The sequence below is a fragment of the Vulpes vulpes genome, chromosome 1, assembly GCF_048418805.1.
Source record: "Vulpes vulpes isolate BD-2025 chromosome 1, VulVul3, whole genome shotgun sequence".
In the NCBI taxonomy this organism is placed as follows: Eukaryota; Metazoa; Chordata; class Mammalia; order Carnivora; family Canidae; genus Vulpes; species Vulpes vulpes.
In genome coordinates this window covers 11848033-11864992 of record NC_132780.1, presented here as the reverse complement: position 1 = coordinate 11864992, position 16960 = coordinate 11848033, and the positions used below count along the sequence as shown (strand labels likewise).

Sequence of the window (16960 nt, the reverse complement as noted above, 5' to 3'; positions counted from 1 at the left end):
GTGGCGCAGCAGTTTGGCGCCTGCCTTTGGCCCAGGGCACGATCCTGGAGACCTGGGATCGAATCCCACATCGGGCTCCCGGTGCATAGAGCCTGCTTCTCCCTCTGCCTGTGTCTCTGCCTCTCTCTCTCTCTTTCTCTCTGACTATCATAAATAAATAAAAATTAAAAAAAAAAAAAAGGAGAACACTTGTAATGAGCACTGGGTGTTATATGCATCTGATGAATCACTAAATTCTACACCTAAAGCTAATACTACACCATAGGTTAGCTAACTAGAATTTAAACAAAATCTTGAAAGAAAAAAGTAAGAATGCAAAGGTATGACAATCTAAAACTAAAAGAAAAATGAAACAAATGAAATTAGTTATATTTGAAACTAATACCATAACCACCCTGAAGAAAGAAAAGAAAGAACGAACTCTGGAAATAGCTAAGGAACACAGTACAGCATGTAACTGTATCCTCTTAGTGTTAGGTATAGTGGGAGGGGGATGAGGAAACAAACTGCAATCCTGAACAATTTTTAGTGGATTTGCTCATCGTAGTGATATGGAAGAAGCCATCATGAAACTATTTTAGATGTATTACAAGTGCCACAGCAGTTTAGTGGAGAAACTATAGTCTTTTCAACAGAGGGTGCTAAAACGTTGGACTTTTGTATGCAGAAATCTATACCCATGCCTCACATCTCACTAAGAAATTGACTCGTAAGTGGATAATAGACTTAATGGAAAATGGAAAAGTGTGAAACTTCTAAAAGGAAACAGAAGAAGATCTTCATGACCATGGGTTAGGCAAACAGTACTTCGGCACCAACAGCATGATTCAGAAAAGGAAAAAAAAAAAGGATCAATTGGACTTCATCAAAACTTAAAACTTTTGCTCTCCTTGCTTTTCTACAGGGAATCAGTTCTACAAACCAGAGCTTATATTCCAACTGGAGAGGGAAGAAAAGCTTTTGATGATGGAGACAGAAACCCAGAGAGATGGATATATAGGTAAGAACTGTCCCATGGTAACCTCTCATAAGATGTGAGTCAGAACATGTCAGGCCTTAGGGTGTCTGTCCCCTCAACCTCCTCTGGCTTTCCATATTTATCTGTAATTGTTTATTTCCATCCATTCATTCAGTTCTGCACTGCCCCATCAGATCCATCATGATGATGCTTCTGCTTCAGGTTACTTGCTTTTTTTTTCTCTTTGCCTTCAATGAATGAATTCATTAATAGATGCACGGTCCTCACTGTCTTCAGTCCTCTGGAACAGCTGGTAGGCATAGAATAAATCTGCACAGTTGAAGGATACTCTAGAATGCTGTTTTCTGATGGAGGCCTGTCCTAATTCTAATTGTGTAGGTGTCCTTGAGTATAGGTAGCCATTATTCTTAAAAGATTAAGAATAGCCAGTCACTAAAGTCAGTATCAAAAGTGATCAATGCCAGCATCATAACTGGTCCTTCCCATGCAGCAGTTCCAACTGAGACACTCTTACATTAACTTCCTTAGTCAAATACCCAGCTTTCTTATCTTTCCATTCTGTCCTTTCTTTTCATCCTCTTATCCTCTATCACCTTTAAGAGTCCCTTGACCTAGCTACAGTTTTCTTAAACTTCTTATTCAATTTCTTTAAACTTAAAAAAAAAAAAGGGAACACCAAAACTATCGGTTCAACTATTTTTCTCACCCCTAACCCTCTCCTTTTGAAACCATTAGTCTGTTCTCTGTATCTGTAAGCTGGGTATCTTATTGTTGTATTTTAACCTACATATAAAAGAGATCATACTGTGTTTGTCTTTCTCTGACTTGTTTCACTTAGCATAATGCCCTCGAAGTCTATCCATGTTGTTGCAAATGGCATGATTTCATTTTGTCTTGTGGCCAAGTAATACTACACCATCTCTATCTATCTATCTATCTATCTATCTATCTATCTATCTATCATCTATCTATCTATCATCTATCTATCTCCATTCATCTATTGATGGACACTTAGGTTGTTTCCATATCTTCACTATAATGAAGTAAATAATGCTGCAGTGAACATGGGGGTATGTATATCTTTTCAAATTAGTGTTTTCATTTTCTTCAGATAAGTACTGAGAAGTGGGATTACTAGATCATATGATAGTTCTTTTTTAAAATTTTTTGAGAAACTCCATACTGTTTTCTGTAGTGGTTGCACAAATTTCCATTCCCACAAACGGTGTGTGAGGATTCCCTTTACTCTGCATCCTGGCCAACACCTTTTCTCTTGCATCTTTTTGATACTGGCCATTGTAACAAGTATGAGATGGTATCTCATTATGGTTTTGATTTTGCATTTCCCTGATTATGAGTGATGTTGAATATCTTTTCATGTCTGTTGGCCATCTGTATGTCTTTTTTTGAAAAATGTCTATTCAGATCTTCTGCCTATTTTCTAATTGAATTGTTTGGGGCTTTTTTGCTATTGAGTTATAGGAGTTATTCATATATTTTGTATTTTAGCCCCTTATCAGCTTATGATTTACAATTATTTTCTTCCATTCAGTAGGTTGCCTTTGTATTTTGTTGAAGATTTACTTTGCTGTGCAAAAGCTTTTTAGTTTCATGCAGGTCCACATTTTATTCTTGCTTTTGTTGCTTTATCTTTTGGTGTCAGATTAAAAAAATTATTGCCAAGACCCATGTCAAGGAGCTTATTGCCTGTGTTTTCTTCTAGGAGTTTTATGGTTTTAGTCTTTTTTTTTTTTTTAAAGATTTTATTTATTTATTCATGAGAGACAGAGAGAGAGAGAGGCAGAGACACAGGCAGAGGGAGAAGCAGGCTCCATGCAGGGAGTCCGACGTGGGACTCGATCCCGGGTCTCCAGGATCACGCCCTGGGCTGAAGGCAGGCACTAAACCACTGAGCCACCCAGGCGTCCCTGGTTTTAGTCTTATGTTCGAGTCTTTAATCCATTTCGAGTTAATTTTTTGTATGGTCTGAGAAAGTGGTTTAGTTTCATACTTTTGCATGTGGCTGACCAGTTTTCCCAACACCGTTTGTTGAGGAGACTTTTTTCCCTACTACATATTCTTGTTCCTTTGTTGTAAATGAATTGACCATATAAGCATGGGTTTATTTCTGGGCTCTGTTCTCTAGAATAGATCTATGTGTCTGTTTTTATCCCAGTACCATATTGTTTTACTTACTGTTGTGTTATAATATAGTTTGAAATAACAGGAGTATGATGCCTCTAGTTTGTTCTTTCTCAAGATTGTTTTGGCGTCTTTTGTCATACAAATTTTGGGGTTGTTTGCTGTGGAAAATAACCATTGGAAGGTATCCCTGGGTGGCTCAGCAGTTTGGTGCCTGCCTTCGGCATGATCCTGGAGTCCCAGAATCGAGTCCCATATCAGGCTCCCTGCGTGGAGCCTGCTTCTCCCTCTGCCTGTGTCTCGGCCTCTCTCTCTCTGTCTCTCATGAATAAATAAATAAAAATTTCTTTAAAAAAAAGAAAAGAACCATTGGAATTTTGATAGGGAGTGCATTGAATTTGTAGATTGCCCTGGATAATATGGACATTTTAACAATATTAATTCTTCCAATCTGTGAGCACAAATATATTTCCATTTATTTGTGTCTTCTTCTATTTCTTTCATTAATTCTTGTTTTCATTAATTTTGTGTCTTGTCATTTTTCCAACATACAGGTCTTACACTTCCTTGGTTAAATTTTTTTGTGGATTTTTTATTCTTTTTGATGTAGTTGTAAATGTGATTGTTTTCTTAATTTCTTTTTCTGATAGTTTGTTATTAGTTTAAAGAAATGTCCAAATTTTTGTGTATTGATATTTTATTCTACAACTTTACTGAATTCATTTATTCTAACAGTTATTTTGTGTGTGGAGTCTTTAGGGTTCTATATATAATATCATGTTATGTGTAAATACAGTGACAATTTTTCTTCCTTTCCAATTTGAATGCCTTTTATTTCTTTTTCTTGCCTAATTTCTCTAAATCTGTATAAAACATGTGAGACTGGACATCCTTATCTTGTTCCTGAGTTTTGTTTTACCATATCATATTATCTATGGGTTTTTCATATATGGCCTTTATTATGTTGAAGTACATTCCCTTTATACTCACTTTGTTGAGAATTTTTATAATGAATGGTTGTTGAATTTTGTCAGATGCTTGTTATGCATCTGTTAAGATGATCATATGATTTTTTAAAGATTTTATTTATTTGTGAGAGAGAGTGAGCATGAGTGGGGGGAAGGACAGAGGGAGAAGCAGACTCTCACTGAGCAGGGAGCCTGACTCAGGACTTGATCCCAGGATCCTGGGATCATGACCTGAGCTGAAGGCTGCTGCTTATCCTACTGATCCACCTAGGTGTCCCAAGTTGATCATATGATTTTTATACTTTATTTTGTTAATGTGGTATATCATATTGACTGATTTGAGAATGTCAAACCATCCTTGCATTCCTGGGATAAATCCCACTTGATCATGGTGTATGATCTTTCTAATGTATTGTTGAATTCAGCTTGATAATGTTTTGTTAAGGATTTTTACATTGCATCTATGTTCATCAGAGATATTGGCCTGTATTTTTCTTTTCAGCGTAGAATTTTCAAGTTTGTCATTTATGTCCAAACATTTTAGTAATATTTCTGGGGTCCTTAAGACTCTGACAGCTGTGTAGCTAAGAGTGCTCCTGGGTAGACAAAAGTCAGTAAAAAAAAATTTTTTTTTTAATTTTTTTTTTTTCAGTAAAAATTTTCAAAGCAACTTATTTCACTTCTATAATGTTTTGCTGCCATCTCAGTTAAGATTCAAGGTTACAGATTATACAATATAATTTTAGATAAAATACATTCTTAAGATGCATTTAGGTATAATACATTCTTTAGATATAATATATTCTTTATATATATATATATTTTTTTAAGAATTTATTTATTTATTAATGAGAGACACAGAGAGAGGCAGAGACATAGAGGCAGAGAGAGAAGCAGGCTCCATGCAGGAAGCCCGATGTGGGACTCCATCCCGGGTCTCCAGGATCAAACCCTGGGCTGAAGGCACCACTTAACTGCTGAGCCACCCAGGCGTTCCATTCTTTATATTTTTTAATATACTAATATTTAATTTAATTAACTGATTTTAACAAACTGATTTTTCTCTCTCATGATATCTTGGGGAAATCCCAACCAGTCAGTGATTATAACTTTTTTTAAATCATGGCATAGAATATTACAATATGTGCTATAACATGTATCATTTATCCATTTTTTAATTGATGGGCATTAGTTTATCTTCCCCCCTTTTTTAATAATACAGAAAGTACAGTGATAAAAACCTCAATCTAAATGTCCTTGGATACTAGAGTGATTTTATTTCTGTGGAATAAATTACCTAGTGATTCAAAGATTCAGAGAGAGAACCCAACCCTTACTAAGCTTTAACTTTGGAGTTGCAACCCAGAAAGACATAATTCTCCCCCATTGGCTTTCTTGCCTATAGCAACTGATTTAATTGATTTGGGTAAAGAAACATTTTTAAAATTAGTATTCTTTTTTTTTTTAAGATTTTATTTATTTATTCATGAGAAACACCCAGAGAGAGAGAGAGAGAGAGGCAGAGACACAGGCAGAGGGAGAAGCAGGCTTGCTGCAGAGAGCCTGATGTGGGACTCGATCCTAGGACTCCAGGATCACGCCCTGAACCAAAGGCAGATGCTTAACTGCTGAGCCACCCAGGCATCCCTAAAATTAGTATTCTTATAACCACTCTTTTGTCAGGCTCCTCATAGAAGAAATCTTTACATTTACAATAGGAAAGAGAAAGATGTCAATAAATAACAGTTTCTAAACTATTCATTTCATTTCATTACACCAACTTCTCAGTTGTTCTTTTTCACTGTAGGGAGTGACAATCAAGATGGGACAGAAAAGGAGATCAGATCTCTATGAGAGATTATTTAAAGATAATGCTAAAGAAGTCTGGCCCACCAGTCAACTAATGGCATTTAATTTTTCTAATTTTTAAATTTTATTTATTTATTTATTTGAAAGAGTGAGAGCAGAGGGAGGGACAAAGGAAGAGGGAGAAGCAAACTCCCTATTGAGCAGGGAACCAGATGTGGGGCTCCATCCCAGGACCCCAGAATCATGACCTGAGCTGAAGGTAGACACTTAACTGACTGGGCCATCCGGGTGCCCCTTGTGGCATTTTTTAAAAAATAGATTAGTGTTATGAAGGCAGGAAAGCTTCAATACTGAAAGAGCCTAATACGTGTTCTGAAAATACTTTGGTCTTGTTTTACAGTAAGTAAAATTATTTTGCTTGTCACTTTCCAAATAGAAGACAAATATAATGACCAGCAGGGAAGGCTGTACTTTTGAAAACAGATTATGAGATATTGTTGGATGTATTTGGAATGTATGACCTAGAACAGCCTGAGAACACTAATGGTGAGAAACCATTTATGAAGCTGAAAGTCAATTTAGTAGATTATGCATGCAATTAAAAAAAAAAAAAAACAGAAAATATCAGAGGTGCACTGCAGTCAGGATACCACTGCATGAAATGCTTATTTCAGATGTGCAGATATGTACATTTACATACGTCTGTACTGGGTTACATTATATACTTGGGCACATGGCCAAAAAAGTATGAAAACCACTGGTCTAGGGGCACCTGGGTGGCTCAGGTGGCTCAGTGATTGAGCATCTGCCTTTGGGTCTGCCTTTGGCTCAGGTCATGATCCTGGGATTGAATCCTGCATCAGGCTCCCCATAGGGAGCCTGCTTCTCCCTCTGCCTATGTCTCTGCCTCTCTCTGTGTGTCTCTCATTAATAAATAAAATCTTAAAAAAGAAAAGAAAAGACTGGTCTAAATATTTGAAGAAGGTGTAAACTTCATAATGAAACAATAGCAAGGCTCAAACGCAAAGTTCAAACATGGAAATGTGGAAAAATGTCAACAGGTAGGTTTGTACCTCTTAGTTTCATGCCTGTATGGGCTAAAGTTTCAAAATATAAAGAACAGGGATCCCTGGGTGGCGCAGTGGTTTAGCGCCTGCCTTTGGCCCAGGGCGTGATCCTAGAGACCCGGGATCGAATCCCACGTCGGGCTCCCGGTGCATGGAGCCTGCTTCTCCCTCTGCCTATGTCTCTGCCTCTCTCTCTGTGTGACTATCATAAATAAATAAAAATTAAAAAAAAAAAACAAAATATAAAGAACAAATTACCACTTAGAATAGATTCTTTCTCTCCCTTAGGATATGTGAACCCTGGAAGTACAACTTCTTTTTTTCAATTTACAGTCCCTAAGAATTCCTCATCTTTAATTCTGCTTCCTTTAGGTTATTACCTGGCACTGAACAGAGAAACATCCTATTCCTTCCATTGGGTCTTAGACAGCTGTTCTCGGCTGTTTCTTCAATAATTTTAATTCCCTTTGGCTTACCAGGATATCAAACATCACTGTGTTAAAAATTGCTGCAACCATAATTAAATTTTATATGTTAACCTTAACTAAACCTCAAGTTGTTGGTTTGTTTTTTTTTTTTAAGATTTTACTTATTTGAGAGAGAGAGAGCACATTAATTAGCAGGAGGTAGAGGGAGAAGCAAACTCCCTCTGAGCACAGAGCCTAATGTGGGGCTCAATCCCAGCATCCTGGCTCATGATCTGAGCCAGTTAGGATGCTTAACCAACTGAGCCACCAAGGTGCTCCTGAACCTCAGGTTATAACACAACCTTTCATAAATATTTAGTGACATCTTACAGGTGTCATACATGTTTATCTGGAATTACAATTCCCTGCCAAAACTAACTTCTTAATAAAAACTTACCGTGTTTGCCTTAACTAACTTCATAAGAAAGAAGACATAAGAAAGATGTGGAGAAAATGGCATGTTGCTAATAAAATATGACAGATCTCTTTTTTTAATTACACATATGTTTATTCTTTTTCTTATAACTTTTTTGATTGTTAATAGTGGTTCTAACATCAGATCTCAGGCTGTGATAAGCCGGCCAATTTTATATTCTAATATAAAGGGGCATCTTTGTTTTCTGCATTTGCCCCTCTGCTCCCACTCTACATAACCTATTCTTCTTTTCATACATTATATGTTTCCCCTTGCAGACTGAATTAAAACTGTGATTCTGGGCAGCCCTGGTGGCTTAGCAGTTTAGTACTGCCTTCAGCCCGGGGCATGATCCTGGAGACCCAGGATTGAGTCCCGCATCGGGCTCCCTGCATGGAGCCTGCTTCTCCCTCTGCCTGAGTCTCTGCCTCTCTCTCTCTCTCTCTCTCTGTCAAGAATAAATAATCTTTTTTTTTTTTTTTTTTTTTATTTATTCATGAGAGATACAGAGAGAGGGGCAGAGACACAGGCAGAGGGAGAAGCAGGCTCCATGCACCGGGAGCCCGATGTGGGATTCGATCCTGGGTCTGCAGGATTGCACCCTGGGCCAAAGGCAGGCGCCATACCGCTGCGCCACCCAGGGATCCCCTAACTAAATAATCTTAAAAAAAAAAAACTGTGATTCTAAAATTGTAGCATGAAGCAGGGGTGTTGGAGCCATTTTTAACAGGGATAGATTAGAAAGGTAGAGTTCCTCTCAAGCTCACATGGGACATTCACACTCTGGGCCATAAGACATACCTTACCAAATTTAAAAGAATAGAGATCATACTATGTCTGCTCTCAGACCACAGTTAAATTATACTGGAAATCAATAAACTAAACTGGGAAATGAAATCCCAAAATATATGGAGATTCAACACACACTTCTAACATGAGTTAAAGTAGAATCTCGAGAGAAATTTTAAAAATATTTTGAACTAAATGAAAATTAAAACACAACTTATCGAAATTTGTGGGATCCAGAGAAAGCAGTGCTAGGAGAGAAATTTAAAGCACTGAAGACATATATTAGAAGAGAAGAGAGATCTAAAATCAACCATCTAAGCTCCTACCTTAGAAAATGAGAAAAAGAAGAGCAAATTAAATCTACAGTAAGAAGACGGGTTGAGCACTGGGTGTTATGCTATAGGTTGGCAAATCGAACTCCAATAAAAAAATATACAAAAAAATAAATAAAAATAAAAAACAGAAAAAAATAAATCTAAAGTAAGAAGGAAAGAAAAGAAATAATAAGAATTAGAGCAAAAATCAAATTGAAAACAGGAAACCAATAGAAAAAAAATGAAAACAAAGACTGATTCTTTGAAAAATTAAAATCAGTAAGCATCTAGCCAGGCCAACTAAGGAGAAAAGAGAGAGAATGTAAATTACTAATATCAGACATGAAATTCGGGTCCTATGGGCATTAAAAGGATAAAAAAGGAATACTGTGGATGAACTCTATGCCCACACATTTGATAACTTTGATGAAATGGACCAATTCCATGAAAGAATTTGCCAAAACTTACACAAGAAATTGACAATTTGTTAAGGAAATTGAATCAATAACTAATAATCTTCCAAAACAGAAAAAAACTCATTCAGTTGTGAGGAAAAGCAGTGAAGACACAAGAAATCCTCCAACGGTTAAATATACTCTCACAGAGCTAAGTCTCAGATGTGGTGAGGAGAGTAGCCAGCTGTGTAAGCATTTGTCTGTATCCTCTACTGCCTGCAAAATGCCTTCCTTTCTCTTACTGCCTTAATGGTCAGTAAGAATGCAGGGCCATCTCAGCCTGGGTCATCTGAATTGATATTCTTGACTAGCTTCTATTGAAGGAAGAGAGAAAAAGGAAAACATAAATTGAGTTTTTTTTTCTTTTAATTCTTTATTATTAACTATTACTAACTAACTAGCTAACTATTAAATTTAAAGGAGTTACTTGGTGTTTACAACACCTATAACATTTTTGTTGTTGAGTTGGTTCATGGTGGATGCTGGAATGACTGACTTTCTTCAATTCTAAAGCAGGATCACTAAAGAGATGAAATAAATTCTCAGCTTTCCTACTTGAAATGAGATCTTTTAGTGCTCTTTTGCAGTGCATATTTTCTCCATCGAATAGGTTCATTTATGAATATGACTTAATATCATTTCTCATGTAAATACCACATGCAAATCAATTACGCGACTGGAGCTCCTTAACACAATTTCTCATTGGTACCCTGCCTTTGATACTAAGATAGAACTTAAATGCTGAGAGAAGGAAAGGAAATGACAAGGTGTTTTGGTATGCACCACTGGATAAAGGAAGTTCAAGTTACTGTTAAGTGTGTGATCTTTTCCATAGAGCCTGAAACTAGGTGAAATGACCTTTCCCCCATTCCTGCATTGCTTTAACATTGTAAAGCCACCATCAAAATGAAACTTTAATCTCTTAAACATTTGAGAAGGGTCATGTCAGGGATCCCTGGGTGGCGCAGCGGTTTAGCGCCTGCCTTTGGCCCAAGGCGCAATCCTGGAGATCTGGGATCGAATCCCACGTCGGGCTCCTGGTGCATGGAGCCTGCTTCTCCCTCTGCCTGTGTCTCTGCCTCTCTCTCTCTCTCACTGTGTGCCTATCATAAATAAATAAAAAAATAAGAAGGGTCATGTCATAAATGTACAAATTTCTATTGAAATGGCTTTGTAAAAAACTGTTTTTTGACTAGCAAGCCACTTTCATGTCCTCAAGCCACCATGTCAGTCCCAAAAGATATATTAAACTATATCTTTATGGATGTATACTGAGTGTTTCTGATGATACCAAACAAGACTGTAAGCATTATGAACTCTAGCTGGATGGCAAACTTCTCCACATAAGCTATTTACTTTATCTGCCTCCTGCAGTATGTCCCTTCACCTCATCTTTAGGTGCTAAAATATTAATGTGATAACTGGAAGCTTGGCTTTTAAGAAGCCAGAGACACCAATAAGTGAGTTTTTTTGGTGGGGGAGTATGGGGGAAGGTCAGAGGGTAGAGAGAGAGATTTTTTTTTTTAAGATTTTATTTATTTATTCATGAGAGACATACACAGAGAGAGACAGAGACACAGGCAGAGGGAGAAGCAGGCTCCTTGCAAGAGCCCGATGTGGGACTCGATCCTGGGACTCCAGGATCACGCCCTGAGCCAAAGGCAGATGCTCAACTGCTGAGCCACCCAGGCGACCCGAGAGAGAGATTCTTACGCAGGCTGCATGCCCAGCACAAAGTCTAATGTGGGGCTCGATCTAACAACCATGAGAACGTGACCTGAGCTGAAACAAGAGTTGGATACTTAACTGGCTGACCCACCCAGGCACCCCACTAGCATTTTTTTTAAGTACCGAGAGGAATACGTATGGATGTGCCAGAAAGTGTTACCAAGCAGTCACTGTAGTGCCCCAGAGCCTAGTGCCACCCAGTCATCAGTGTGGCATTTTCTTTTTTTTTTTTTAAGTTGGGGATAATGTGGGGCTACCCATAAGATTTTATACAAAAAAAAAAATACACTATTTGAAGTTATTTTAAAAATGAAAAAGACTCAATCCACAAGAGATTCCTGTGACCTTTGCTTTTCTCATTAGCAGGTGGTCCCATAAGTGTAGCCCTACCTCTTACACAGTTTTTCAACTTTGTGGCAAAATTACCACCACCAGTTTCTTTCCCATGAAAAACAACACATATACATGTCTTTTTAATTCTGAGAGCGAGAATGACTCACCCTGTGATCTATTCATTATATGCTTATTGAGCAGCTCCTACTTTCTGGAAATAAAGTCCTTGTCCTTGTAGATAATATGTTCCAGTGTGGACAGACAAAAAAGAAAGTATGAAAAGAATCCTGTTTTACTGCTTTCTTTTCTGGATGCTGTAGAGAATTGATGTGCTGCCAGGTGTTAGAAAAGTACATGTTGAATCCAGTGTCCACAGGGAGAATACTTCTTACCAGGATATGAAGATTTACTGTCTGCTTGGAAGCTGAATGTTAATAACTAAGTGACAGATCATTTCCACCCAAATGTGCCTCTCTTCATTTCTTTTGGTACTTCAAATTCCCTAAACGTTAAAGTATCTTTCTAGTAAAAGGACACAACGCAAAGTCATTGTTCATTGAGTTTTGGTTTTTGATGGTGTGCTTCAAAGGACACCTAAAGGTGCCAGGGAACTTGGCTGTGCTCCGTCCCTCCACCTCCATTTTTTTCTGTCTTTGGAGTTGAATTCTGTCACAGTGCTTCACATTCAGACCTATACAATAGCCTTTGCTAATTGTAAAATATTTTTTTAAAAGTTGAAATGGATATGGCATACAGTGACTTAGAAGAGTTTATTATTCTCATGAAGATAGCTTATTAGAGGCCATATGATGCTTCAAGCATAGAGGTCTGTGTTTACAGCATTGTGTGCACAGCATTTAACACTGTGCCCTAACACAAAAGCATTCCCATACCCACATGCCAGAGAAAAAAGCAAAAGTTATTAGGACAAAAAGCATTTGTCCACTTGAATCCTATTCTTTCCAATTTGATAATATCCCCTTCTAGTTTGTCCTTGGGATCTCCACACAATCCATGATAAACCCATGCTAATACATATATGGTTTTACTAGGCCTTTTGAACAGGGCCACCATGTTTGATGTTTTCATGTTGTGTTGCAAAGCCTTGATTTTCAGGCATACAGATAGCCTGAATTATGTGGGTTCTACTTGTATTCCTGATATAACCAAAGAAGAGCCACTTTCTAAGTATTCTTCGGAGTAGTAACATGAATTTTCCTGTAGTTCGTTGAAGTTTCATGTCATAACCTAAGGGTAAAATTTTGAAATTTCTGAATAAAAACATTCACTTGTGCATATGTCTAAATTCTCTTTATCATTATAGGAACCAAGAGTCAGCATAATATGAAGAGTAATCAAGAAGTGGGATTAGGCTACATTTCTCCCAAGGAGCTTTCATCCTGGCAGACCTGGCAACAAGGTGCAGGTGGTTTAATAACCAAGTGTCAAGATTCCATGAAAAAATTTCAAGGGAATATTTCTCATTTGCAAAAACAAGGTGATTTCCCCTGCCAGGTTTGGGCAGGAGTGCCAATTCATATATCTGAAGATGAGAACTGTATACTGACTCATATAGAGGATGTTTCCAATTGCCTAAAAAGCCAAGAATTTCCATCTTGGAGAGCCCAGCATTCTTGGAGGAAAATGTATCTGACAGAGTCACATAATTATCAGTGTAGATGTCAGCAAATTTTGATGAAAAATAATTTCTGTAAGTGTGACAGCACCAGTTGGGTCTCACATCACAATGATAGTGTGGGAGTACACAGAACAGAAGAAAATTACAGCTGCCATGACTGTGGAGAGAACATCATGAAGGTTTCTTTGCTTAATCAGGACTTAATACAAATAGGGCAAAAGCCCTACCCCTGTAATGAGTACAGAAGAGCCTTCAGTGATGACTCCAGCTTAGAAGTTTATCAGAAGTTAGAATTAGAAGGGAAGGGCCACACCTACAGTCCGTGTAGAAAGGGCTGTAGTTACAGTTCAGCTCTTTGTATTCATCAAAGTGTTCATAGAGGAGATGGTTGTGTTTTTGAGAGTTCACATCTGCAGTCCCATCAGAGAAAACCTACAGAAGAGAAGCCATGTAAGTGTGGATATGGTGAGAGCTTCAGTCAGTGCTCCTCTCTTAACACTTGTGAACTTACTCACATAGGAGAGACATCCTGTACATGCAATATTTATGAGAAAGACTTCAGTCATAGCTTAGACCTTAATAGTATTTTTAGCGTCTGTACTGTGGAGAAACCCCATGAATATGAGGAGAATGGGAATGTCTTTAATCAGAGTTCTTGTCTTCAAGTCCACCAGAAAATCCACACTGAAGAGAAACTATACACAAATGTGGAATATGAGAAGGGTTTTATTTGTAGCTCAAATCTTAACATTCAGCATAGAGTTCACACGGAAGAGATTCCTTATAATTCTGAGGAATGTGGTAATGCCTTCAATCTGGCCTCACATTTTCAGGACCTTCAGATAGTCCACACTAGGGAACAACCATATAAACATTATGCATGTGGTAACAGCTTCAACCAAAATTCATATCTTCAAGGTCATCAGAAAATTCACATTGGAGAAAAAGCTTACAAGGATTGTGGGAATGGCTTCAATTGGAGTTCAAAACTTAAAGATCGTCAGAGAGTCCACACTGGAGAGAAGCCATATAAATGCAATGCATGTGGTAAAGGGTTCAGTCATAGATCAGTTCTTAATGTTCATCAGAGAGTCCATACAGGAGAGAAACCTTATAAATGTGAGGAGTGTGACAAGGGATTTAGTCGGAGTTCATACCTTCAAGCCCATCAGAGAGTCCACACTGGAGAAAAACCGTATAAATGTGAAGAGTGTGGGAAGGGCTTCAGTCGCAATTCATACCTTCAAGGCCATCAGAGAGTTCACACTGGAGAGAAACCATACAAATGTGAGGAGTGTGGGAAGGGCTTCAGTCGGAGTTCACACCTTCAAGGCCATCAGCGAGTCCACACTGGAGAAAAACCGTTCAAATGTGAGGAGTGTGGGAAGGGATTCAGTTGGAGCTTTAATCTTCAAATTCATCAGAGAGTTCACACAGGAGAGAAACCCTATAAATGTGGTGAATGTGGTAAGGGCTTCAGTAAGGCCTCAACTCTTCTGGCCCATCAGAGAGTCCACACAGGAGAGAAGCCATACCAATGTGATGAGTGTGGTAAGAGCTTCAGTCAGAGATCATACCTTCAAAGCCATCAGAGTGTCCACACTGGAGAGAGACCATATATATGTGAGGTATGTGGGAAAGGCTTCAGTCAGAGGGCATATCTTCAAGGTCATCAGAGAGTCCACACTAGAGTGAAACCATATAAATGTGAGATGTGTGGGAAGGGCTTTAGTCAGAGTTCACGCCTTGAAGCACATCGGAGGGTCCACACAGGAGGGAAACCATACAAATGTGAAGTATGCACAAAGGGCTTCAGTGAGAGTTCACGCCTTCAAGCACATCAGAGGGTCCACACAGAAGGGAGGCCCTATAAATGTGAACAATGTGGTAAGGGTTTCAGCGGGTTTTCAAGTCTTCAGGCTCATCACAGAGTCCACACTGGGGAAAAACCATACAAATGTGAGGTATGTGGAAAGGGCTTCAGTCAGAGATCAAATCTTCAGGCTCATCAAAGAGTCCACACAGGAGAGAAACCATACAAGTGTGATGCATGTGGTAAGGGTTTCCGTTGGAGCTCAGGTCTACTTATTCATCAGAGAGTCCATAGTGGTGATAAATTCTATAAAAGTGAAGAGTATGGTAAGGATTATCCTTCATCAGAGAACCCATACAGAAATGAAGTTCTATAAAACAGTTCTATTTGTTTTGAAGTCCTCAAATAGGAACTGAAATTTTCAATGCACTAGAGTTCTTATAGTAGAAAAAGAATTTCTTTAATGAAAATTTAATGTATTCACAATAGTCAGACCACACAGCAGAGATATCTAGCAAGAGAGTTTCCATAATGGGTTTTGTCACAACTTTAACAGGCATTGCACATGACTTAATTATCATTGTACTAGGGCTTATAAAAGTAACAAAAATACAATGATGAGTGTGCCTAAATCCATGTCCACTCTAACATAAGCTTTAGTGAGAGAAAGGGCTTCATTCATTGCTGAGTTACAAAACCATGACATTGCATAACTCAGTGCAGGTGCTCAATACTTTTTGCTAAATGACTAAAAATGTATAATAGTGTCATATTTGAAAATTTTATTAAGCTCATTCCCCACCCCCTACCAAGAAAACAATATAAAAATGTATTTGGAGGAAGAATCCTGCAAGTAATCTTAATATAAGCACTTCAAGTGGGAAAATTTACTTGAAATGTAGGATAGATATCAAGGAATACTGCAATATGAAATTATATGAATTTGGCTATAACCTTGCTGGAATTGGTTTCCATCCTTTGTCCTATCTCAAGCAGGATAAGCTAAATTCTTACCATTTGGTCTCTTTCTATACAGTATACCATCAGTTTAAGTTTAGCTGTGTGTGTGTGTGTGTGTGTGTGTGTGTGTATACACATATGTGCACTTTAAATGACAGTACAAACTGATAATGTTTTTGGTTACACTGCATTTTACATAATTGACTTTCTACCCCTGCCCTGTGTGTTAAGGCAGAGTTTTACTGTAATATTTGCAAAGTGTCAGAAATGGTTACTAATGAAAAATACTTTCTTAATAAAACTCAAAATTATAATACTTTGGTTTTTTTAGTCTCCATATTGACATCAAAGTTCTTTGGATCTAACCGATTTCTAAGAGTTAAAGCCTTTGTGCAATTCAGACCTCCTTAGACAGAATCTGTGATGCTTTTGGAGGGCTTTAATTTTATCAAGTTCTATCCTTGTCCTCCCAGTCACACAAAGAAAGGAAAAATCTTGAATTTCTCTAAACATCTTATCAAATGTATTGGTTACATAAAGTAGGATTTTTTACTTGTTGGTCTCTATCTTACAAAAACAATACATTCTGTTGGGAGTGAAAAATACACAAGTTTGTTAGACAAGTGTCATAATATATATTATATATATTATATATTTAAATATATACTTTATATATATAATGTGTATATATAATATATACATATATATGTAAATGTGCATACCTACAAGAAATATAGAATAATGTATGATAAAGCAATTTTAATAGAAAAAAATTTTACAATGAGAGTAATTTTTTAAACTGGAAATAAATAGGGATTTGAATAAGTTTCTCCAAGTTCCTATAATATGGAGTTATAGAAAGTAAGGAATTGATCCAAAATGATAGGAAAGAATTGCACATATTGTGTAGTGAAAATGTGTATTGTACTTTCATAATATCCAGCTAATTTAAGTCTGTACACATGTATGTTCAAATACATGTTTCATAGATGATGTATAAAAGATTACTCATCATCATGTATACAATAGTTTTCTCTGACAAGCAAGGTTTTGGCTTAATCTTTTCTTTCTTGTACTTCATT

The 16960-nt window shown here is 37.5% G+C and overlaps 1 protein-coding gene across 5 annotated transcripts in view; it reads left to right on the top strand.

Moving 5' to 3' along the window:
• ZNF112 (zinc finger protein 112) overlaps positions 1 to 16192 on the top strand; it is a 42055-nt gene extending 25863 nt beyond the window's left edge. For all 5 annotated transcript variants that reach the window (XM_026013953.2, XM_026013952.2, XM_026013954.2 and 2 more), the window contains 2 exons: positions 905 to 1000; positions 12791 to 16192. In XM_026013953.2, the coding sequence (XP_025869738.2) occupies positions 905 to 1000; positions 12791 to 15294 (2600 nt within the window). In that variant the 3' untranslated portion in view covers positions 15295 to 16192. The remainder of the gene's footprint in view (positions 1 to 904; positions 1001 to 12790) is intronic.
• Positions 16193 to 16960: the final 768 nt, after the last annotated feature.